The following is a 26,050-nucleotide window of genomic DNA, read 5'->3' as shown; positions in this document are numbered from 1 at the left end:
ATATATTATCTCATTTAATTTTCACAACAAACATGGGAAAGAGGCATGGCCTGCTCTGTATTAACAATGGAGAAATAGCAGAAGGGAGAAGTTCAGCCTTTACTCCAAAGTTGACATGAAACGCTGAATGGGACTGCCCTCTAAATGGAACAGCCAATCTGACAAGAGCTCATGAACAAAATAAGAATCATACGTTTCCTATGGAATACAATAGCCAATAAATTCAGATTTTAAACCTTCCCAAAAGAGCAGCTGGAGGCAACTCCTTGAATCATGTCAAGAACAAAAATGAAGGTTGGGTGGTGGGAAGGAATGAATAAAAACGGGCCAAATAAAGCACAGGAGAGGTCACTAAGCCATATAGCCTCTGTGACACTTCAAAATGCCAACAAAAACTAAGTGATTTACTTCTAAATTTCACTCACGAATTAAAAGCTTTATGGAGTGGAAGTCCCACTTAAAATTCCCCACTTCAAAAAAAAAAAAAAGAAAGAAAAGAAAGAAAGAAAGGAAAAAAAATTACTGCTTTGGAGCCTAGACAGAGAGCATTAGTTCACTGCTGAAAAAGAAATAATGAGTTCTAATTCAGGTAATGTAGCTCAAAATTTACTGCCATATTTTAAAATGCACATGAAAAATAAAATTATCCTAAAATGTCCTTGGTGAAAAGGCTGAGTGTAATTGCTATCACTGACAATAGCATTGAACTTAGCTAAATTAACATCAAAGGAAGCCCCAATTACAGAGCATCTGTGCATTATTGATGGTGCCCTGTCTGTTAATCTAAGACACTCTACTGTAAGGAGCAGAAAAGCAAATAAAAGAGCTAATTGTACCACCAGCCTTCAGAGACCCTAAGGGCAGACCTGCCCTATCATGCTGGTGAAACACAACTTTGCCTGGTCAGAGGGTCGGTGAGGAGGCGTCTGGAGCCAGATCGTGTACATGGGCCCCAGAAAGAAGCCATGGCGACCAGAGTCAACAGAACCATGAGGAGGCAAAAACACATTTACCCCAGAGTTATTCCCAACTCACAAGCTGGACTCAGCAGCTACCTGAGAACATAGATGGCCCTGGAGATCTGGGCGGGGAGAAACGAGCTCTCTGGAGAAACAGGCAGTTGAAAGGCCTCCTAACTCTTCTTCCTTATAATAAGAAACTCCTTCTTTTTACTCATCAAGGATCCATTTAGGGCAAAAGGCACCTTTGGGGGAAAAGGTAATTTATTCAACGAGAAGAAGCTCTCCTTTGAGCATCTGGCTCCTCGCTGAACCCAACTGTGTTGAGGATGAAAGTGCCATTACTGTAGCTCATGCGAATACCTATGTATGCCTTCTTGGCTCTCACCTGGATGATCTCCAAAAAGTATGTATTAGCCACATTCAGACAGACAGATCACATTTTTATTTCAATCAAACTCTGTGAAGACTCATGCCTCTATTCAAGTTGGATAACCTAAGAGTATCCCATCACTTCATCCTATCTATTTATTATTGTGCTTCTTAGGCTTTTGGGGACAATGAAAACAACAAGTAAATGTTAAATAATAGAGACATCCCTTCCATCACTAAGCTTACGTGAGTTGTATATCTTCTTAAAGTTCATTCTTCTTGTCTGCTGTTAAGAGCTGCATTGTATCCCCTCCCCAAATTGACAGGTTTAAGCCATAGCTCCCAGTAGCTCAGAATGTGATTATGTTTAGAGACAGAGCCTTTCAAGAGGTGAATAAGCTAAAACGAATCCATTAGGATGGGTCCTAATCCAATATAACTAGTGTTTTAATAAGAAGCGGAAATCTGGACACACAAAGAGATAGCGGGGATGCGCACACATATAAAGAATACCGATATGAGGATACAGCGGGAAGGCAGCCATCTGCATGCCAAAGAGAGAGGCCTCAGCAGAAGCCAATTCCCACCAACACCTCGATCTTGGACGTATAGCCTCCAGAATGAGAAATGAATTTCTGCTGTTGAAGCCACCCAGGCTGTGGTATTTTGTTACAGCAGCTCCAGCAAACTAGCACATCTGCTATTAGTTGTAGGCAGTGTGGAAATAACCAGAACTCACGAGCAGAAATTAGGACCATGCCATCTTCATTTTTCCCTTTTTCCCTAGCCATAGAATTATAAATACTATTAACATGAATCAAAGTTAACTTCAGAACAATGTTCATGATTTTCCCCCAGTGGGCCATCCATCCAGCAGGCTTCCCTGCCTTCTAGGATGTCAATCTGCCTGGGGGGTTCAGGCTCTACCATCTGATGTTTCCACAGTCCCAGAAGGGACTTTCTAAGGAAGGCAGAACTTCATGAAGCCACAGAGTTCACAAGGAGAGAAAGCAAGGCCCTGGACTCACTTAGGGGTAGGGACGCTGATGCTTTCCTGATGTCCCTTCATTCAGACCTCAGTTGCTAGCCTTTTTTCTCTGTTCCTAAACAGCCCACTTCTTCTCATTCCTGGGCTCAATCACCAGGCTCAAAGCAAAGAGTTAGTGGCGTGGTGAGTGGCAAGTGGCAAGTGGAATAAAGCATGTTAAGGCCAAGGTGTTGTTCAGGCTGACCAATGCATGTATCACTGGGGAGCAGCTCCCTGCCAAGCCCTGACACTGAACACAGAAGGCAGTGTAATGTTAGCTTGAAACATGCATAACTTGAATGCAGCACCCCAAGTGTATTCTATGAGAATCCACTTTCTTAAGGAAGCATCTTTATTTTTCTCTCCTCTTTTCTTTCCTCTCAAGCTAATTTTTAAAAATAACAAGAAACCTAAATTGCAAAAGCAAAATACCAGATACTATCTTCTCAAGTGGATCATGAAAATGTCAAGCTGTCAAGGCACAGTTTACAGATATAATCAGTTATAAGGGCTCCATATCAATCATTACCAGAGACCCCATGAGTAAGGACTTTTCATAGCCCACTTAAGGAGCCTTAAATTCACTCCTTAAAACTGAAGCAACTAATACCATAGTGGACAGGGTCTTTTGGGAAAGAAAATTTCAAATAACTTTTTAGAAAGCCATGGATCCATTTCCAAGGGAGCTATTACTGGATCTCTGACAGCCAGCAGCTTCTTCCTTATCCCATAAACTGAGCTGCTTACTACCACCCAGACCTGCCCCCAAAGTCCAAGGGAGAGGACTCTCAACTTCAGCTTTGACCTCTCTGGCCATCTGAGCACCAGCAGTGGCCAGGGCACTTTGAACGCTGGAAAGCTTTGGGCCAGTCGCTATCTCTCACAGATTTCTACAACACCTGCTCTGCACACAGCACTATTATTCCCTTTCCTAGCACGGACATTCCCATACCTTCCTCCCACTTCAAACCTTGCCAAGGTTCTTCCTCATCCTCAAATTAAATTGCAAATTTGGCCTAAGAAACAGAAACACAGCTCATCCCCTGCAATTCTCTGCCTAGACCATGCATTTCACCATGATGGGCTCGCGGAGGGAGTGGTCAGAAGGTCAAAATGGTAATTACAAAGTTACCTTTGGCTCCCTTCCATATCCTGGCCTTCCTACTCTTTTACTCCTACCTCCCATATTTTCATGCCTGTTAATGAAATTTAAGATACAGAGGCGAAAGAATGTGCGCTTTGGAGACTTATACAGACCCAAGGAAGAACCCGATTCTACGTTGCTCTGTAATTTGGGGTGATGTAACTTCTCTGATCATCAGTTTCCTCATTTGTATGTTCAAGTTCAAGGAGACATACAGAGATACTATTGTTAGTCACTGACACAATATCTAGTACACACTGGATACAATACATGCCAGGCATTATATATTACTCATCTATCAGGGAAGTTTCAACACATCTAATAATGTACTACTGGGCAATCAGTCAACCCTTAGGCTGGCCTTGCAATCCTAATTAGTGAAGCATCCAGAAAGCCTGTATAAGTTGGTGCTGTGACACCAAAAACTAAAAAATTGTGTCCTAGTTACAAGCTCTGGTTCAAGTGGCCAGGGAAGGACCAGAGGGCAAGATGCTTGGATGGATGGCCTATCTATTAGGTTCCTGCAACAATAGTACTCAAAATCCTAGTGGCTTACAAGAAGTTATTTCTTGTGCAGAGATCTGTGGTTGGCTAGGGTAGATGTGCATCAGGCTTCAGCTTAGGTTCAGGTCTGCTCAATGTGTGTTTCGTGTTGTTTTCATAGCAAGTGGCAGACATGCAAGAGGACTGAGTGGAAACACATGGTACCTCCTAAGGCCTTGGCCCAGAATGGGCATGCTGTCACTTCCACTCACATCCCATTGGCCAAAGCATCACATGGCCAGCGCCAAAGTCAGTGGGATAGGGAGGTAAAAAGAAATACACAATTTTAGACAAATAGTGAAATCTACCACATTTGTCGCAATTGTGAAGTCCCAAGGCTGTACAACATATCCTAGGGATCTAATCCCCTACAGAATGCCACTTATTTCCATGACTCCCTAGGCATGGCTCTGTCTAAAGACCTGTGGACAAAAGTGAGCATGGTAGAAGGAGACCCAAAGGAGGCAGAGTATGCAGCTGAGCCACTGGGATGCGGTGAAAGCCAGTGACTCCAACAGAGGTACAACAATCTCTCATGAGGCATTGAGCCTGATGGAGAGTGACACCTGCACTGTGCTCAACACCTGGCCAGGCCCCATGGACTTGCAGGAGAGGCTCTGAGAGACTGCCTTCAGCACCAACAGTTCAGTTTCACTTTCCTTCTTCCCTCTTTGGATTTCAATTCTCCATCCTCAGGGCTTTGCCAGGGCACAGGAAATACAGCTTTCCTGTCTACCTCCGATTGCAGAGGGTTGCTATCCAAAAGCAAGGCAATGAAGACATACCAAAATTGCCTCCAAAGAACAGTACTCTGAAAGCATTCACTTGAAATCCAAGATGCCATGGTGCTAAAAACGGAGCAACATAAAGTCCTTCCCCCACGCCCAAGTGAATGTGGCAAACTTCGAAATCAGGAAAAGGAAAAACAGACAGACTGCGAATTTTTGGCTTCTGGTGTTGTTTCTAAACACATCGCCCAAGCATCTTCCAAAAAATAAGTTAATTTAAAATTTTTCCTCCTTTCAAAATTTACTATCAAGTACCTGAAAATAGAATCTAAGTATGTCTGCAGACAAGAAACACCTGTGTGAAAACAGAAAAGAATCATAAAACACTAACATACTCAGGTCATTAGAAATACCCAGAAAATAAACTGACGTTTTTAGTTTTCTTCTGAATATTTGGCATGGTAGACAACTTTCAACATATATTATTAGCTCATCACCTCTTTAACTGCCTGTATAAGTGGTTTACAATACTTATTCATAGGCATACCCTGGCTTTATATACAATATGTATTCCTGAAAACAGGGAGTCTAGAGTAAATGTTAGTAATTACAATCAGTTTAGAGGTAGTTTCTGATAACCCGCTACATTTTTGCGACTGAGCTAGAATGGCATAATTGGAAGATACAAAAGACATACATGCTATGTTTCCGAACAAGGTAACACCTAGGGAAGAACTAGACTAGGCATCAAAACAAATAAACCAAGCAAGCCACCAGGCAGTGCTCCTTTATGGTACACACAAAAAACAGAATGGCAGCTAAGACCAGGAAAATCTCATTTAAACTACACACAGATTTGTGGAGCACCTCAATATGTTTGCTGAGAAAAGCTACTTTTTACTTCCCACAAGCCCTCATATGAGCAGGTGGTTTCCGGGAACTCTCAGAACACCGCACACTGTGAGCCCAGAACACACCCTGCCCTCCCAGCAACACTGCCTGTGGAGAAGCCCAGGCCCAGCGTTCATGGAGGCCATAGGTTTTGCCATCCTAAGTAATCCCAGGGTAAATCCTTTGGAAAACAAATATGCAACCCAGAATGTCTCCTTCCTGCCAACACACAGATTCAAGTTATTACATTTTTTTAAGGTAGAGGTCCCTCTCCTGCTTTTCCAGAGGACCATATTGAAGCAATAAAAACAATGGACCACCTTTCATGATGGATCTCCCAAAATGCTCTATTGTTCCCAGTTCATTTTTTTGACGAGTGTTGGCCGAGCCCCTGCCTGAGACCAGGCCCTGGGGGTATGGGGGCAATAAAAACAAGCAAAGTTCCTGCCCTCGTGAAGCTGACATCCCAGTGGACCAGGAGGTGCTTCATTCTGACAAAAAGCTGCCTTCCCGATGCTGCCATTCCCTATCTTTTTCCCCGGTTGCCTTTCGTGTGTGTGTGTGTGTGTGTGTGTGTGTGTGTGTGTGTGTGTGTGTGTAAATCCAAAAAGGTACACACAGATGAAAGGAACTAAAGGAAACCAGGGAGTTATGTCCTAATGCCAAATGTCAGGAGCAGGACTGTGCAGCGTGGCCATGGAAGAAGGTGATGCTCAGGCCCAAATAGCTTCCAACATTCAGTGTAAGGTCAGGAATCAAAAAGATTTCCAGAAAGTACATGTACTCGGAAGTTTATTCCTTTAATACATCACATCTCCCTCTCCCTCCTTTCCTTTTCCTGTCTTGCTCTCTCTCTCCCCCACCACCCCCCCGACACACACAGCTTCCATCCCACCAAAAAAAAAAAAAAAAAAAAACCCAAAGATATACACACACACAAATATATAAACCATACCAAACTACACAAAGACACAAAATACACATGACAGGAAAGCCAGGCATGCCCACACAAAGGCAAGCATCATATATTTTCAAGGACACACTGACACTCACAAACATACCGATTACCTTCTCTTACCTATAACAGAATGGCCATAATTACAAGCAAAAGTACACACATGTCAAAACACTTTCTAACACAGGCTGTGATTCTCAGTCCAGCTGTCCCTGTCCCTCTCTGCACTGCTTCTATAAGGTTCTGAAGATTAAACAGTTGGTAGCCAACTTCATATACATGCCTGTAAACAAGAGGGCTCAGCTTTAAATAATTATGTCAGAGAAATGACAACTGTGCTCTTTGCCAGAACAGGGATGAATAATTACAAAGCCAGGACATAATTAAGCAATTCTGACTGTCGGATTCTTGAACTGTCTGATATGTAGGGCTGGCATGTCCACCATGCACGCCCTTCTGGACAGGCCTCACATCCCTTTGATTTATGTTTTCTGATGCGGCAAGGGGGATCACAGTCTGGTCATCACAGAAGCCTTTCTTTGGGAGCCTCAACCTTCTCTGCACCTACCTTGGTCCTCTTGGCATCGACAATGGCATGATTCTGTGGTCAATATTTGCAAAAGACACGTATTTTCTTTAAAATTCCAGGAAATGAACACAACCTAGCTGCTGTAGGTCCCTTAACTAATAACACACACGCAAACATGCATGTACGCACGCATACACACACCAGTCTAGAAGAGTCCATTGTAACATTAGCTATCATTTCCCTAATGAAGGATGGCATCCTTCTGTAGGACAATCAGAGCTCAGACAGGAAGCAGCTTTTAAACAACAAAAGCCAAAAGGCAGCAAACAAAGGGGAAATGTGTCATCGTGAGAGAAGACGAGCGAGAACTCGCACTCAGGCGCCAGGGCCTGCCAGGTACCAAATCAAACCTCTGTGACATAGGGGGTTTATTAGTTCCTGGACGATTTTGCATTTGCGTCAGCGGAGAACACCCAGACTGCCTGTTCCCTACCTCTAAGGCAAGGGCTGTGATTGGAGAGGCATTTTCCATTCTCCCAAATACTTTATGTCAGGAATAAAATGAAAACAGCTCCCCAAATCACGGCCTCCTTGATCATACATCAGAGCATTCTGCTGAATAAGCACAACAGGCCGCTGCCGCCTGAGAAAGGACAGAAGCCAACTTGAGATTCCGATTCTCTTATGAAAAATAGGTCTTCACCAAGTGTGCTCAGCACAGCGTTGGCAAATCACGGGGAGGAAATTGCTCTCCACTTAGAAGCCGACTCCGGGTGTACACATACCTCCCAGAACATACATATGTATATACACACAGAGAAAGAAAGTGTATATACACACCTGCACAGGAACAAACATATGTCTGTGCACACTGTGAGCAGGCGAGAACCAGCCTTTTTAACACCAATTTATTAATTCAGCAAGAAGCTCATTTGGCCTCTATCTGCAAGAAAAGTACCAGTGTGTTTCTCTGAAAACAGGCAAAAGGGAATTGCCTGGCATTCAAGAAGCATACAGTTTGATATGAAACCAGGAACACAGGGAAATCCTCTAGTGCACCTGAAGCATCACAGTGTATAGACAGCACTTACCTAGAAGCCTAGACCCTGGGTTCTAATCCCAGGTCTGCCTGTGTTGGACTATGGGGGCCTTAGGAAACTACATCCTCACCCAGTTCCTTCACCAATAAAATGAGAACACACACCAGGTGATTTCTGAAGTCCCTCCAGTTTGGAAATCACGTAACTCTACAAAAAGGTAACAACTGAAGATTCCTGTGTTTTGTCAGAGTATTTTTGTCTCTTCTCAAATAACTAATGGGTATTTTTATGCTTAATACTATTAGTAAAGATATTGGAGTCAATCACACAAACATAAGCTAATTCTATAATTGATTAGAAACTAATTTGGGACTTTGAAAAGCATTTCTGCTGATGCTGCTAATGACTCAAAGAGCCAGCTACTACCGGATTTTAAGTAACCATTCCCACTTGGTTTCAAAGGCAGGGGAGGATTTCAGTCCCTGCTGCCCTCTCTACTCCAAGAGAACAGTTCAGCTTTCACCTGTTTTCTACCTTTAGGCCTTCTTATGAGCTTTTCATTTTGAACAAAGAAACACACGGGGAAAATGTCTGGCTCACTGCTCCAGAGCTAAGATCCGAGTAGAAGAATGTGGCTTGGTGGTCAGACACACCAGTAAAACTACAGTTCCCATGCTTACTGATCGGGCTGCCTAAGTGACACCTCTCGGCCTTAGTTACCTCACCGTAGAATAAGCCAATGCTCCATTCCTCCTACATTGCAGTGTTCTGGAAGGACTCACAGATCTGTGTACAAAGAACCTTAGGACAGTGGTGAGCACACAATGAGCATCGCACACAAATATGGTGGCCGTTATTTTTAGTATCCCTTCAGATTTTCTGTGATAATACAGAGCTTCCCCTGTCAAAAGCAAGGAGAGAAGAAGAAATACTGATCTATCCTATAAAGCGCATGTATATGTGAAGGTGGAAAATGTAGAATGGGTGGGAACCCAAGGTATTATAAACAGTCCACATGTTGTCCTTTGTTTGGTGATGTCAGCTGCCTCTGGAATCTTTTAAACCTCCCCCTCTCCGCAAAAAAAAAAAAAAAAAGAAGAAGAAAAAAAAGGAGGCCAAGAAATAAATTATTTCATTTGGACAAAATTACAAAAGCTGGAATAACTAAAGGCAGTCATGAGCAATACATCAAATCTGTGCCTCGATAAGGAAAACTGTTAACACTTTAATAGCTACGAAACGAATCACTCAATTAATTTCCCACATGTTGAAACAGGTAACAATACATTTATCTGCCAGTATTATACCCTCCCTATCATATATTTCCACAACTGTTAGCAATTTTATTCAGCATAACAGGAAATAAGTTGCACCTCATGGGTTCAGGGAAAGAAAGTGGCCTGAGGTCTGCCGCCGGCTGAGCAACTTGATGGAAGAGGTTTCGTTTTTCTGTTTTGGTTCTGTTTGTTTTTTCCTCTTTCCCTCTTAATCATTTCCAATGCACGTGCAAAGTACTCCAAGTCAATAAGCGAGGACAAACTAGACCTCCAGGATTTCTGGGCCAGTGTTTTCAACACACAAGAGAGGGTCCAAAAAAGGAAGTAGCTAGGTAGCTCCATGGGGCCCCAGGGCACTGATGGACCTCCAAAGGGGTCATCAAGGATCGTCAGGTCCATTCCCCAGCCTTGGGCTTCACAGGACCCCAACTCCTCCCAAAGAGATAATTTTCCACACCCTTAAAAACTTCCTTGAATCTGAAGCCAAGTCTCCCAGCCACATCTCCCCTGCCTCATCAACGCTGTCATTAAGATGACATCATAGTCACTTCCATGGCCTCCATGCAGACTCAGCTTATAAAGGAAAGGTCAGTAAAACTAATCCCATGAGCTCTGGAGAGCTACATGCAGGAAGCATACACTAGTCCAGGTCACACTGTCAGGAAAAATGGCCTTTCCCTCTAACAAGATCTCTGAGAGCTATTGAGCCCTCATACCTGAGGACAGAAGAAAATCACCCTTCCCTCCTTCTGCTGTGGCCCCAAGAAAAAAAGCGTTCTTAGTCACTAGAACAATCGTACGCACTCAAGAAAGATTAAATTCCCCAAGCTTTCCTCTTTTTCTTTTCTCAGCAACAGACCTCTAGAGGCCCTACCTTATAAATGAAACATCTTCAAGAAGAAGACCTCAAATATGCCCCCCAGAACATCACCATCAGGCTGTGTTATTGGTAAAAGAGCCATCTGGGTGAAATCACCCTATAAGTAAGGTCCCTTTAGATTACAGGAAAATCAAATTTATTCCCAGTCCTACTTCTTGTTTGGCCAACAATATATCCATGGATAAACCCTAATAGGAGATCTCTCCTGAAATCTAAACACAGAACATCCTCCGCACTCAAAGAATAACCAGTGAGGCAAGACATAAATTCCTTGTGAAGACGAGAAAGTAGGCAGCTTACCTTGGGCTTCACCACCTTCATGAATGACCCTCTGACCAAAGCTTCCTCTCGTTCTTTTCTGGTTACTTTCCGGGCATCCAGAAACTTCAAATTGGGCAGTTTGTGCAGAACAAAGCATCTGAAAGAAAAGAGTCAGAGATAACTCAGGGGGGAGGTGATGCCCTCAAAGATCCATGCAATTTGTCTCATGCCCAGGAATCCACATCATTAAGTCTTCAGAAGGTTAGATCTTGGCTGCTGCTGCTTCTTTCTTTCATAATGAATGATCACCCTTCGCAGAAATCCAAATAATTATATTTTACATAGATACACAACTAAGCCTTAAAAATGCACAGTAATGTTTGCTCTTGATTCAAAGGTAGACACAGACACACACACACACAGACACACACACACACACACACACACACACACACACACACACACACACACCTACCTAGATTAGCCAGGAAGATCCTATTGATGTATTTCCCTTCCTCCATTCTGGAAATGGGCCCGGCTTCTTTGCTACACACAAAATTCTCAGTGAAACTAACCTTACAACCTAATTGTACCATTTATGTCACTGCCATTCCTGTGGGCCATCTGTGTTACTCTTATCTCTGAGATAAAAACAAATCTTCAATTTGAAATGGAAGCAAGAGACACTGACTGGCCATCCAGGACAATAAACTAGAATGCAGGTTGTAATAACATGGTTGACTTTGGGATAGAAGTAAGAAGCACATATAGCTGAGAAATGCTTCCTTAAAGAATCAAACAGGGGTCTTGAGGATTTTTTCACCATCCCTGAGTTACTTCCACACTAGCACTATGAAGATTATCAAGGTGAAACAAGAAGAACTGGTTTATAGGGGATATTTATTTAATAGCCCAACAAATACTAATACAAATTCCCAAGGAAAGAGTCTTTGGTGTCCATCATGGCCTCCAAGGATAAGCTAATGACTATTTGTGTGATGAACTGTCCTCAAGCAGGTATATTTGGAATTGAGGAGAAGATCCATGTGGCCATGGGATAGGCATATAAACATATAAATAAATATATTAAAAATATAGACACCTGCTTATATTTCTCCTTCCTCAAGGAAAGTTACCAACCCACATGCTTTCCATCGAGCCCCTATACCTGATCACTCAAAGGAGCTATTGTTGTGGTCCCTGAGTGGCTTAGTTGGTTAAGCATCTGACTAATGATTTCAGCTAAGGTCACGATCTCATGGTCATGAGATTGAGCCCCAAGTCAGGCTCCATGCCCAGCATGGATTTTCTTTTTCCCTCTCCCTCTGCCCTTCCCTGCTCTGGCTTAACTCACTCTCTCTCACTCTCTCTCTCTCTCTCTCTCTAACAAACAAGCTATTGTTTAGACCTTGTCCTGCATAAGAAGAAGAGGTAAGTACCCAATTTCAAGAGCAATACATTACCTCCATAGGAATCTCTCATTTCCTTCCCATACCCAGCCTCCTCAGTATTCACTCATCTTTCAAATCCTGACCCATACAGACTTCTTTTGGGCATCTCTAGCCTGTACTGTTTTCTCTCTTCTCAGCACTCACAGGATACACTGTTAGCACCATACCATCTAACATTTTGTTGTTTTGTAATCATTTTAATCATTTTATTGGTGTTTATGTGATGTCCCTTTATTGGTGTTTATGTGATGTCCTTCTTAAAGGAGGGACATTTTTTTGCTAATCCTCTTATCTTAAAAAGTAGCATTAGAATGCACTCAATAAAATACCAATTTATTTCATTTGTACAAATATTTCTTGAGCATCTGCCATGTGCCAGACCCTTGGTATACAGAGGTAATTATAACATGATTCCTGCCCTTACAGGGGCTTTCAGTGTAATGGGGAAGAAAGACTCACATAGAGAAAAGAGAAATCAACATAGCTAAGTGCCAAGATCAGGGTTATGTGCAAAGTAGTTCTGGGAGCACAGAGAAAGGGACCTACCATTACTTACTGAATGACTGAAAACAAATGTCTTGAGGAAGAAGAGGAGAAACAAGAAATCTCAAGGGATCTTCAAAGAACCAAATCCTAAAGCAACCCTACACATTGAGCTTTTTCTCAGGGCAAATGTTACCTGGGGTATAAAGCTTGCCCCCCACCCCTCAGGTCCCACATTCATAAGACACTCTCACATCACCAAGTGGCCTCCATATACTTGCCCAGGTATAAGACTTGGTTGGTTACTGAAAGGCTAGAGAAAATAGCTTCGAGGCTTCCAGCCCAAATACTCCTTAAAGCGAAAATACTCTGAGTTCTTTTGAGGTATAATTTTCTTCCCCAGAAATGTCCACCCCAAACATCTGAGGTCCAGGATATTTGACTATATACTTCCTGCTTCTTCCCTGGTCTCAATCTAGTATCTTTTTTCCAACTTCTCCCTGAGCCTCACCCTTCCCTCTCCAAAGGCCCCCTAACCTTATCCAAAATCAGAAAGTTTCCACAAAGTCCCAATGACCATTCTATCCTCCAGTAGAACTCCGACTGGCCTCAGTCAGTGTCAGAGAAAACTTCCATCTTCTGCTTGTAGCAGCAAAGCCTTGATGACAACAGATTCTTTCAAATAAAGACATGTACAGACGGAAACAATATGTCAGGAGTGACGCTCAGAGGAGTAAAGACACCCACTAAGTGTAGGGTGGGAAAAGATGAATATTCAGGTGAAGAAAACATCAGTATTAGAAAATCAGCCAATGTTTAATGATGGAATGAAAGATGTCTTCACAGGGCTGGCAGGAACCATGATGACAACAGACAGCACGTTGTCATTTTGCCCCACTTTGGATCACAGCCCTGAAATCAAAGGAGAGAGAGAGTGAGCGAGGTGCTGGCTTTTAAGCTAGTTAAAAATTTTAGATGACAAAGAGCTGCTGTTTTCAGAGCACTCTTCTTAGACAATCGAAGAAACAGCCCATGAAATAGGCTGCCAGTCATCTCTGAAACTAGGGGTGATTTGACTCCCATCCTGACCGCCAGCCTGGGGTTTCTAGGTGGCTGATGCCTGGAGAGGTTTGAGGGACACGAGAAAGTCTCACCCCAAGTAATTCGGCCTGAGACTCAGCCCAGGGTCTGAAGTTCCTGCCTTAGAGATGTCTTCATACATTCACTCACACAACAAATAACTATTGAGCTGCTAGCACCCACCACATACTGCATGAATAAAAGTGATGCACAAAACAGACAAGGTCCCTGCTCTCAAAGAGCTTCTATTCCAGAACAGCCATTCTCAAACTTAAAAGGATATCAGCATCCCCTGGACGGCTTGTTGAAACACAGATCACAGAATCCCACCCCCAAAATTTCTAATTCCCTACGTCTGGAGTAGGGCCCAGAATGTACATTTCTAATAAGTTCCTGGAGGGGGTGGGGGAGCTGATGCTGCTGGTCCTGCTGTGTACCACTGTCCAAGTGAAAAAAACACCATGAAGAATAACAGTTCCGGGATTATGAGGTTGGTAATGTGGTGAATAATCTCCCTCCCAATTTCGCTAATGATCTACCCTGCCCCCAATGTCTGTGGTACACAGTGCCCAGAGGCGGCCACATCTACCAGCGGTCTTCCTGCCCTTTGGTGGTTTGGAACTGACTCCAAACATTACTGCCAAGTGATAAGTCAGTGGGCTTTCTGCCTGCCTGTCCCATCCCAGTCTTGGGAGATCTATTTCCCTTTGTTCTAGGTCATGTCAGGGTGTCAAAAGCTGCAGCTTCAATCCCGAGTATAATACAAGTTTGCCATAAAAATACAACAGAGGATTCCCGAAGCCACAGAATGAAGGCTTTTACAATATCAATTCAACCCTTGTAAATTTAATCCAGGGTTATTTGTTGCACCAAAATCTCTTTACCGTGATGTATTACTTAGTTACTGGGGTTATCACAGCCGTATCCTAAAGTTGCATAGTACATAAAACATTTCAGTTAACAATGCAGGAAGGTTAACTCCCCCAGATAACCTGCAATCACAAGGGCTAGTCCAGATGACATGCCTCTGTCAGCTTCCACGAGCTATTGATGGTTCAATCAGTTTGTTTTGAAGGTAAAGTACAACAAAAGGGCAGTAAACTTATTCAGACTGTCAACAGGGGCTATCGGGAATGGGGCTTGCAGGTAAGTAATTCTGGGTGTTTTAAGGCTATTATCAAACAGCAATGGTTGAAGGAAGAGACAGCTACTAATAACACAGAAGGCAGCCATCATAAACCACTTTATGGCAGAAACCCCCGTCTATAAATCCTGCGACACCCGGAGACAGCTTCAGATTTATAAAACTGCTTGTTAAGCCAGGGCACTGCTTAATGAAAAGAGATCGGTCTAAGTTCTGAGTTTCACATCCCTAGCTCCAGAGGACAACTCCAATTTTCCTGACCTTCCCAAGGTGGCTAGGCGAAAGCCATGGGGCGGGGGGCTGGAAGTCAGGGGCACTGTTGACCGTGATATGGAAGGTGAGGTTATCGAGAAGAGATCAGGGATCCTGGGAAGGTGTGTAAAGACCCATTTGTCTCCGTCTAAAGGCAGATTCTCTAAAAGTGAGACCCACACAGAAAGCTTTTCAGGCTCTCTCTCTTTTCATATTAAATGCTCCATTTTCTTAAAGGACTCCTCAAAGGAGACACCTGAAACTGGCAGGGGGAGAAAAGGAAGAGCAGAAAGGCTTTGGTGTGTGTTTGTTTTTTGCTCCCAAATCAATTTTCTCTGCCCAAATCCCAAAGCTCTGGCATTTTTCATCTAGACTTCAAAGGGAGAGAAGGGTGCTCTGTCCTCCTGCTCAAACTGCTACCCCAGGGGAAGCTAGCTGTTCCAGTAACAGCACAATCACAGAAACACCAAGACGGATCTCCATTGTCTGCTCACGGGATTGTTTCTTTCTCTGAAGAGATTCTACTAAAGAAATACCAAGTTTCCAAATCCTAAGGAAATCAGAATACAAGGTCACCTGGAGTTTTTCCCTACTTCTTTCCATTTATGGCAATATGGAATGGCCATTCTTCCCCTTATTTCTTGCAGGCACTCCCATGCATGGGAGTGGGGTGGGGGAGACACAGTGCAAGCGACTGATGCCCTACCAGGGGCCCCTGAAGTCAGCAACGGGTGACCCAGGAATCGTTCTCGGTCTTCCACAAAGCTTAACAGAAGAGTGAGCAGGCCAACAAAACATCAAGCTTCTCTGCTTTTGACCAGATTACATCAACCCCGTTTGGTAACACTGGTTACCTCATGCTAATCAAAAGCACTCATCAACAGCTAAATGTGTCTAATTTTAAAAAGTTAGCAATGGCTTAAATGTAGCTAATTAAAAAACCTAAAGCTTATTAAAGAGATCTAAGGGGGAGAAAATTAACAAGAGGAGGGGTCCTCATAACAAAGAGCTTGGAGACTAACAGGGCAGAGGACAGAATGCAGACCCTGGGCTCATTTTGCTGTGTGATCTTGGTTCAGTCTCCGCCACCTTCCGGAGCTTTGGTTTCTCCATCTATACAATGAAGAGAACGGGTTAGACGATGCCTAAGCCTCTCTCACGCTTTTAGCCTGCTTGATTTCTATATGCTGCAAAGTTAATTTACAATAAACACATCCATAGCCTCCTTTCTTATTACTCCAATTTCCTTATATAACCACCCCCTCACACCTCCAGGTAAAGGAGGGCAGTGAGAAAAAGTCAATAAAGACCAGAGTAATGAATAAACACTGTGAGTGGAATAACTCCAGATGCTCAGAGAGATGACAATGATCTCACTCTAATGAGCCGAGGTGAGCTCACCTACAGCATTAATGAAGGCCTGACAACTGGCAAAGGCCAGCTGATTTTCCTCACAGCTCACCGGCAGTATGTTTGAAGTCTCCGTGCAAACAATACACCCACAGGACAGAGCGAGGCCCTCTACAGAGGGTAACCAGCAATTACTCTGTGGGCTTCTGTCACTTTGATCTCTGGGTCGTGACCTTTGCTTTCTTGTGATCTTCAAAGCCCAGATTGTAGATTAGCTGGAGAATGCTAGCTGGGTTATGTAAGCCACAAGTTTTACAGCTCCTCCTCAGCTGGGAAATGGTGGCAGCCCAGGACAGCCAACAGACTGTGGAGGGTCCCTCCCTCTTTCCCTTTGGCTGAGTGCTACAGACACTGGGCAGGCCTCAGGCTGCTTTCTGGGAGGGAACAAAGAAAGGGTGTCACGTTTTAAATAATTTAAAGTTGTAAGAAATATAGAGGGGCCTACTGAGGAGGCGGGAGGAAGGAGAGGCCAAGCAGAGACTGGAGTGGCAGCAGAGAATGAATGGCAAAGGGTTTAATGACAGAAGTAGAGCTTAGAGGCCATGAGACCAAATCTCTTATTTGACAAGTCAGGTCTAGCTCTTATGTACTGTTGACCTTCATTCCGCTGTCTTGCCTGCAGGAACAAGAAGGAGAAGAATTACAAAGGAAGACAAGAAACAGACCACTCTGGGCACCTAAGTTTCCCATACCTGACTCACTTTTTGGCTAGTGTTGAAGTCCACGGGAGGCCTTGAGTGGTTTTTTAGCATGACGGTGGCCTCCCAAGGCAAACCACCTCACCGCTCTCTTCCCGCCCAAATGCTGAAGGCTGCTTGTTATCACATTCACCCTCATTCAACATTCATCCCAAAATAGCAGCACAATGTGTACACACAGCAAAGCACGGGCGGGTTTAAGCTCCTATAATAACATGGCGATGGACATTTCTTAGCCATGAACTATGATGAATGGCAAAGAAAAAAATCAAGGCATGGTTCGCTCCTGCCCCAGCAGGACCAGGGCACAGCTCAACAACTTGGTAGTATGTTCATGCTCACATACAGATTTAATGAGCCCATTTTATGGTGGGGATGTGTGCCAAGAAAATCCAACTGTGTGCACAGGGGGTAAGGAAGGAAGGAGAAGGGGTGACTTGGGGGAAGGAAAGAAGGAATCAGCAGAAAGTGAAGCATCTGTGAAGCCATTCCCAATAACTCCATAAATCTAGTCACTTCCCATTTCTGCTCTGGTGGTTGGCCACAACGTGACCTAAAAGTGGGCTGACCTCTCTGAAATCAACACCTCCCGTAGAAATGAAACAGACGTACTTGTTTTGATGTATGGCTGGGTGACATATTATAAATATTACATCACATAACCACAGAGGATGCCAATCAATAAGAAATTTTTTTAGACAGCACTAAATGAGCCATGGGTTCTTGCTTCTGAATACACTCCCTTTAAGGCTCCTACTATTGCTTAAATGATTAATAGAAGACATATTGTCAGAAAATGTAGTTAAAGTGAAAAACAGTAAACTGTAGAAATATCATTCATTTTTAAGCAATTTTCTAGTGAAAATGTCACATAAATTTACATAGAGGCCCTACTATTAGGCTCTGGGTAACAGCTAGAAGGAAGGCAGACCTCATACTTTGTGGAGGAAGGGCCAAGAAAATATTTTACCAATGGTGGGGGGGGAAAGGTGGCTGCATTGCTTTGTAGAAAGTAAAACACTGCAGGAACTCTGGATTCAAAAGTCTTATTGTAAAATCCTAAAATTTCTTAGGGGCAAATGAAACTCAAATTTCAGGATGAACAAAGCAGGGCTGCTTACAAACCAGAGAACAGAATGCCATCACATACACATTAATCTCTCCAAATCCAAGTGTGAGAGTACTTGTCAACCAGAAATAATAAAAAATAAAATGAATAAAAAATTTAGGATTGCTGGAGAATAGGCCCACCATTCCACTCGATCATCATATGCTGTGCAGTGAATGTGTAACTGGATGGACACACATTTAATGTTCCTTCCAGTGTTCTTAGTTCCTATTTCTCTCAGAGCGTCAGCATCTTGCCATTATTGTGGGTGGATTATGGATTTTCTAGAGTAATTTTGACTAGATGTGATTTCAGCTGTATGTGTCTTTAGAATCCAACTCCTCCTCCCAGCAACTTTGCCACGTGTGCATGAACAAACAACCTTCCCAGCCCCATCCCTCAACCCTGACGGACCTGAGGTAGTACGGTCAGGCTTAGTGGGTACAACAGCCAGCCCATGCAACGAATCACTCCTCTAGAACCAAACCCTCCCTGAAGGATCAGCAACCCAATGACCAGTGCTCAGATTGAGTCTCAAGGACAGTTCCTTGTTTATTAACTGTGGTTGTTGACATCAAATGGATCTGATTCCAAATAGGCAGTAGGCATCAGAGGTGCCCAGAGGGCCATACATTTCTCCGTAAGCACTTAGCTTCTTAGAGGAAAGAATAATTTTCAAGCTGCCTCCAGAGAACATTTATCTGGCCCCTATTCCATGGCCGGCATTACTTTAGGTATTGAAGAGTCTTCAAAGGGCAAGAAGATACACCCTTACCTACTAGAAGCCATCCTCTGGATGTGGACACATACAAAGTAGTGAGAGAAATATACAAGATGGAATATATAAAATGGCATTAGACAGCAATGGAAGAACTGTAATGGCTTGGGAGCAGAGTATCTCAGAATGCTAGAGCCAACAGGAATTTTAAACACTACTTAGTCCAATAGTTAAGTGAACATCCGAAGCACCTATTGACTATTTTGTTGCATTTGCTACTCAATTAATCAAAATGCTTTGGATGATTCAGAAGTACAGCCTTGGTGAAGGGTCACTGATCTAGACTATCCTCCCCATTTTAAAGCTGGACCCCACATCAGATCTTCTTATCTGGCCCTTATTTATATGGGTCTTAGTATTTTTACCATAGTGAACAGTTATAATAAAAAAAATAGTACTAGCTTTTCTTTTCCTTTTGCAAACTTATAAGCCTTCTATTTGAGACTAAATAGAAGATGAGGGAAGTGAAGCTTTTCACTCTACTTCTCTCATTCTAGGAAAAAAAGACAACAAAAATGTGCCTACAGTTTGGTTTACATACAGCTCCATGAATGAGTGAATGAACACGTGTGTCAATGCATGTGCACATGCATACAAAGACACACATACGTGCATGCAAGTGCATATACATACATTTGTACAATTTATTGGCTTATTTTAAAGAGTTAAACATAGAAATTTCAAGAAAAAAGTCAGAAACCAAATTAAAATCTCCTATACCATGGTTGGTTTACTAAAAATGTTGACTGAAAGAACTTTCTTGGACTTACTTGACCCTTCCAAGACATATCTTATAAATTGCTGCACAAAGATAAAATATGTTTTAAGAGGCCCCTTTATATCTGAAATCAGGCTGTTAAATGCTTCAGAGTTGATAAGAGTTTTAAATAGGCAAATTAAGTTCTAAGTGATTAAGCAACTTACAGGGTTGATTTAGAAATGTATAACTCTTCACCCGCTGGGTATTAATCATATTTCTCCTAACAGAATTCACATTGAAATCTACAGAATCATATCCAAATGAATATCTTCATGATAGAAAAAGATTTAATACCCCTTTTCAGACTAGGGTTAGAGTTTTATTCTAAGATGGCTTAAAAACAGTCTAATAAAACCCCTACAAAATTAATCAAGAAACCTAGAAAATGAGATTAAACATACAAAATGCTTCCCGATAAATAATACTGGACTCCTGCTGTAACTTTATGCATCCATGTGCATATATTTCAAAATACACAGTGTTCAACAGCCTTCAGTATTTCTTACAGCTTTGCCTTTATACAGCATCAACTCCCCTGACTGCATTCCTTCATGGGTCACCACAGATTTTTATAAGAGTCCCAAGAGAACAAGTTTCTTTCAAACCATTATCCTCTTTCCCCAATCCTTCTAAATTTATTATTCAGTAGCCTTACCTGCCCTGAATTTGCTTCCTTACTCCCCCTCCCCTTTCCACATTGATTCAGGTAGGGCGTTCATGAGAGCAATCATAATGAAGAGAGAGCCTACACATGAAAAGATCATCTAAAAACATTAACAACAATAACCAAAACAAAACAAAACCAATCAAGAATGAGAGCACACAGAGTTCAAAATGAAGAAAGAGAATAAAATAGGTATGACCAAGAAGACTCCCTAAGAAAGGGGGGTTTGGATCAGGTATTTCAAAGCAGATGGTTTAGTAGCAGAGAGGAGGAAGAGAAGCATTTCTACTTAGACCCCATCAGAGCACACAGCTGGTGGACAGTGAGGCAGAGCTTTATGGAACCAAGTTATGGGACTTCTGAGACTTCCTCTGGGATCCCACGTAAGCTCCCTACCTTTAGTGGGAAGTGCTCGCTAAAAAGTTACTCTGAGGCTGACCAAAGGAAAACCTTACAACACAGAGCACAAGTAAGCAAAATATAGCCCATGGGTCAAATCTTACCTGCCCCTGGTCTTTGTAAGTAAAGTTTTATTGAAACATAGCTGTGCCAATTCGTTTATAAGTTGTTTATGGCTATTTCTTCACTATAACAGCAGAGTTGAATAGTTGTGACATAGACCTTAGACCACATGACTTTCAAAGCCTAAAAACATTTATTACCCAGCTGTTTACAAAAAAGAGTTGTCAACCCCTGACCTAGACCACCTGGAAGCTTTTCATGGTTTTTTTTTTTCCGTTTGTTTGTTCTTTGGGTTTTTGTTGTTGTTTTTGTTGTTGTTGTTGTTGTTGTTATTTGTTTTTTTGGCTCCTATGTCCCTGACAAAGGGAGACAATGGCTACAGGTTGCCAAAAGGTTAAAGTTTAGTATTATCAATGGAAGTCCAGTAATATCTACTATGCACCCATAATATCATCCCCCCCCCCCAAAGATGCCATTTTTCCCTTTCCACCAGGCTCAAACTCCTAGATACTCACCTGTATCTTTTGTAGTCCTCCTCATCTTTTTCCAAGCTAATCAGCTCATTGGGACATGCCACATTACCCAGCAGGCTGAGGTACTCCAAAGCTGGTGTCACTTCCGCCAGGTGATCAAGCAGACTCTCCAAGTCAGTGATGTGACAAAGGTTAAGGATTTGGATCCAGGAAGACAAAAGCCCTCATAAGGAACATAGACTATAACTGACAGGCACAGCACAACACCTGACAAGTCCAGTCTGCTCCCAAGAGGTGACATGGGTGAGGGTTGAAATCAACTTAGCTGTGAGGTATCTGGCATGCCTAGTTTTTCACTCCTGCTGGGGACACAGCCCAACTTTTCTCTGGGCATGTAAGACTAAGTCCAGATCACTTGAGAGGGAATGAATGAACTCAAGTGTTTTATCACACTTTTCTTTCCTTTATATTTGTTTGGAAAATGATGAAGGGTATATTCCATGTGGTAAAGTATTTTGCTATTTGCCAATCTAGAAAACTTTTTTTTCCAGTAATGAAAGCAAGACTTGTTTCCAAATGCCTCATTAAAAATATATTCCCATTTTCTCCTTTAGGGAGTAATTTATCATTAAAACATATAGGAATGGCATGGATACAAGCAGGGACTGCCATCCTCCTATGATCTGAGAACCTGGGGTGGAGCTAAGCATTGCTCAGTAGACTCCCAGGTGGCAATAAACAATGAATTGTGGAGAAAGGAGAACAAAACTAGAAGACAAATGGAATCAGTTAGGATACATTTAGTCAAGCCAAGCAGGTCAAATGTATTTGAGGAGAATCTCTTGTGATAGTAATATTCAAGAAGGAAAGAATATAGAGAAAATACCAATAAAGGGGATGGTGGGGAGATCATGCCATGATCCATTTTCTCAATGGGATCCACTCAAGGCAAACGCTGAGACCTCTAAACCAAGTAAGTCAAGAGTCATAGATTCAGGCAATCACAGGTACTGGTAAGGACCTAATGACAACCAAGTTGTCACATTGATATACATGGACTCCTGGTTTGAGTTACATGCAGATGAACCTTCTCCTAGGCAAGGTGATGACTAGACAAGCCATGAACAGAGGCCATGACTACCAGAAACTTATGGAAGAGAGGTGGAGCTCTTATCAGCCAATATCAGCAGATGGAATGGGGTCTTTGCCAGGGAGTGACAACAGAGCAAACAGGGGCTAATATATAAGGGTGAATGTGCCATACAAGAGTCAAAGACTCAGGATTCAGTGTCCAGGAGTGAGGTTCACTTGGCCTAAGAGAGAAAAGTTAAAACCAAAGAGAATGGATGCCTTTACTTTACAAGGATGTTCTCTAGCTATGAGATGTTGCCCCAATTTCCTCATATTTCATTTCAACTTGTCAGTTGAACACCAAATCCAAACAATGTCAGAATCCATTCCCTAACATATCTGCCAAGGGGTCACCAAGAGGTAGCTCATTCTATCATAACAACCATAAAAAAGAGTTTTTCTTTCCCCTGGGGGCTGAACCTTCCTCAAATTCCTTCCCACTGACCCAATTTAATGGCTTGGAGTCTCAAAGAATAAGGCATCCTCCTCTTCCACATGATGACCTTCCAGACAGTTGAAGCTCTCATGTCTTCCTTAAATCTTATTTTCTCCAAACTAAGTTCTTTCAAGCATTTTTTATACACAGGCTCTGTGAACATCATGTACAAAAACAAATGCTATACCCTGAGAGTGAGACAGAGACAAGGAGAGGGCCAGCACAAGCAAAAGAGAGAAACCCTAGTGCAAGAGGGTCAGAGCAGCTCTCCACCACGGGTTTCCATTCGCCAACATCATCCCCATTTGCTAAACAAGGCAGGACAATGGACTTTCAAGTTATCAGTCCTTCAGATCTTTAACAAATAATGTCCAGGAATAACCACAATGGACCACTGGAGTGAGGATGAAAGACACAGAAGCATGTGGAGAAGACAAGAAAAAAGGTTCTGCCAGGGAGGTAAGATTAGAAGGACACATGGGTAAATGGCCAGGAGTCAAAACACTAAAGTATTTCATCACTGAAGACAAAACATACTCACTACTTTTTAAATTACAGTTCAATCATCAAACTCTTTAAGAAAATCATTTAAATAAAACTAATTGAAATGCCAATGAACAATTTCAGGGAAAACTGGCTTTTCAGGGAAAGCTATGCTTCTCAATCATTGCTACAGGAGAAAAAGGGAAGCTATTAGTGCTGCCCTTAGACCCTAGCAAAGGCACCTCATGAGGCCCTATGCTTTGGAGTAACTTTCTCAAAATGTTTTAAGTCTGTGTCTGGTATTCAGGAATTACCAGGGCCCAAATGTCATTCAGTCCCAGTCCTGGTTTCTGCCCTTCAGGGTTAGTTCCAACCTTCTACCTTTCACAAGGGATCCATCAAATGTTCCAAGGAGCAGTAGGACTCATGCCTATCAGGCTGTCCTGAAGCCTCAAGGCCAGGCCCTGGTGCCAAGGAGATAGCCAGACAAGCTGATCACTCACTTCCACTAGTCAGCACACTTTCTTTTGTGGGACTGTAGGAGAGTGGACGGCCAAAATGGTGCTGATGTACTGACTTGGGGTGTTTCAAATTATTTATGTAGACAATGACCCTAGAGAACCTAGGGGAAGCCCTTTCCACTATGGGTGAAGAAGTCCAACCAAAACCTATTTCTCCTATAGGGACCAACTTCTTAAACCTTGGATATTTTTCATCTACTGTATGAAGGTAGGAATGTGAAGGAATGGAACTCAAACTGGGAAAGGTTTTTAAGTTGAGGAAATATTGGGCAACTGAGCTGAACTGAAATCCCAGTCATTTCCCAACATTAAGTGAGCAGTGACAGGAAGCTTCTCATGCACAGTCCAGGGAAACAGGCTTCATGTGTAAACTTACCACAGAGCTAATAAAGCTTGTACGTGAGGGTTCTTGCTTACGCAGGTCCCTTGCAAGGATAATAGAATCACATGGTCACACGTTGTAAAAATTGCAAAAGTAGGTTATTTAAACTGCAATCAGTTAAGATCACTGTCTCTCTCCACTAAAGTACATATAAGGTAAAACTTATATAATTATATAATAAAGTTATAAAATAAGTTGCAGAAAAAATAGGAAAAATGTTTTATGTAGGTATGTCCTACATAAAAAATTGTTACTTTTCTGAATATTTTTATGTTTGTGGCATTTGTCAAATGAAAAAAATTTAATTTGCTTTTATATATTTTTATTCAAAGCAGACATTCATCTTCAAGCCTAATTTTGAATTCATAATTATGTAGCCTTTTCCTTTAAGAGGGAATTAACATAAGTTTCACACACACTCAACAAAATCTCTATCTTCCCCCTGAGCAGGAGGTTGTGGAGATGTGGATTCATTCAAATGTCTTGGTAATGGGAATTTCTTGGGCAAAAGGTCTACAGGCTTCAAGAAGCTTCAGCCATCGTGCACCAATGAATCCAAAGAATGGAGCCTGCTTCATTTAGGGTATTTTGTGTGGCAGAAGATACCCCCTGTCTTTTTAAGCCTTTCAAGTACCTGCTAAATGATCATCTGGGCTAAGTCAGGGGGTCTCCCCCAAATCCATACGAGCACCCATTCTGTGGATGGTCTGGACTAGAACTTCATTCTGTTGACACACCTCTGGAGGATAGAAGATGAGAAAGAGTTTTAATTGGCTTCTTGGTCTCCTGGGTCAGCAAGGACAAACACAGCCCTGTCTTACCTGGCTGGGAGCTCTGAGATAGAACCTGTCACATTCCTTTTTTGTCCAGTTACATAGAAAATTAACCAAAGGCAACCAGCAGAGGGAACCCGGTGTCTCTGACTTACTAAGACCAAGGGCAGTAGATACTTTCAGGGATTCTCCTAAGGGTGACATCCCCCTCCCCTTTTTAAATGTGAAGCTACAGGGCACAGTTTCAATTCTCTTCAACTGACTTCTAGCACACACCTGGCTTCCCTCCTCAAGTCTTCTCTAGAATACTTGTCATTTAGGTTTTTTTCAGGTTGTCTACACAAAGTTGCTATTGCAGAGTCCAGCTGTCATAGGTATGCTTGCCAAGGGAGACTTTTTGCAGAAGGCCCAAGATCAAAGCAACATGTTGCCTTGAAAGTCTGGAGAATGAAGGAGGAGGGGAGTCTTCTGGTGTCATGTCCAGTTACACAGGTCTGAAGCTGTTTCCCTGGTAAAAATGGGAAAGAATCCTCCCTCTGTGATCAAGCCCATGTCAAAGGGCAACACCCATAAGACCTGGGAGGATTTCAACCAGTGCTTACCCTAATACAGGATTTCTGAATGCTAACTCCACGTTTGGCACAACATATTTTCATTTTGATTCACACACACGTCAGCAATATCATATCCAAACAATTGAGGAAATGGGGGTCAAAGGTCACATAGTAAATGGCAGAGTCTAGATTCAAACCTGTTCCAAAGAAATTAACATTTCTAGGTGATAAAGTGACTCACAATTTCCTAATACAGAAAGGAATGTAAAATACTGAAAAATGAGGAGTCCTACAAGCTTTTGTGGGAGACCACAGGTACTGTCATCCAGCTGTGTTCTGTACCTGAGTTTCTTCCAATTTGGGCTTATTCATTTAAAGCAATGAGACTTCCTCTATCATTA

General features: G+C 42.5%; 1 protein-coding gene across 17 annotated transcripts in view; it reads right to left on the bottom strand.

Annotated features, from left to right (window-relative positions):
* Nucleotides 1-26,050, bottom strand: part of LRMDA (leucine rich melanocyte differentiation associated) — a 1,023,531-nt gene that overhangs the window by 419,344 nt on the left and 578,137 nt on the right. For all 17 annotated transcript variants that reach the window (XM_042909260.1, XM_042909272.1, XM_042909273.1 and 14 more), the window contains 2 exons: nucleotides 21,412-21,551; nucleotides 10,646-10,763 (listed from right to left, as the gene is read on the bottom strand). In XM_042909260.1, coding sequence (XP_042765194.1) covers nucleotides 10,646-10,763; nucleotides 21,412-21,551 — 258 coding nt within the window. The remainder of the gene's footprint in view (nucleotides 1-10,645; nucleotides 10,764-21,411; nucleotides 21,552-26,050) is intronic.

This window comes from Panthera leo, chromosome D2, assembly GCF_018350215.1.
Source record: "Panthera leo isolate Ple1 chromosome D2, P.leo_Ple1_pat1.1, whole genome shotgun sequence".
In the NCBI taxonomy this organism is placed as follows: Eukaryota; Metazoa; Chordata; class Mammalia; order Carnivora; family Felidae; genus Panthera; species Panthera leo.
This window is presented reverse-complemented; position numbering and strand designations above follow the sequence as displayed.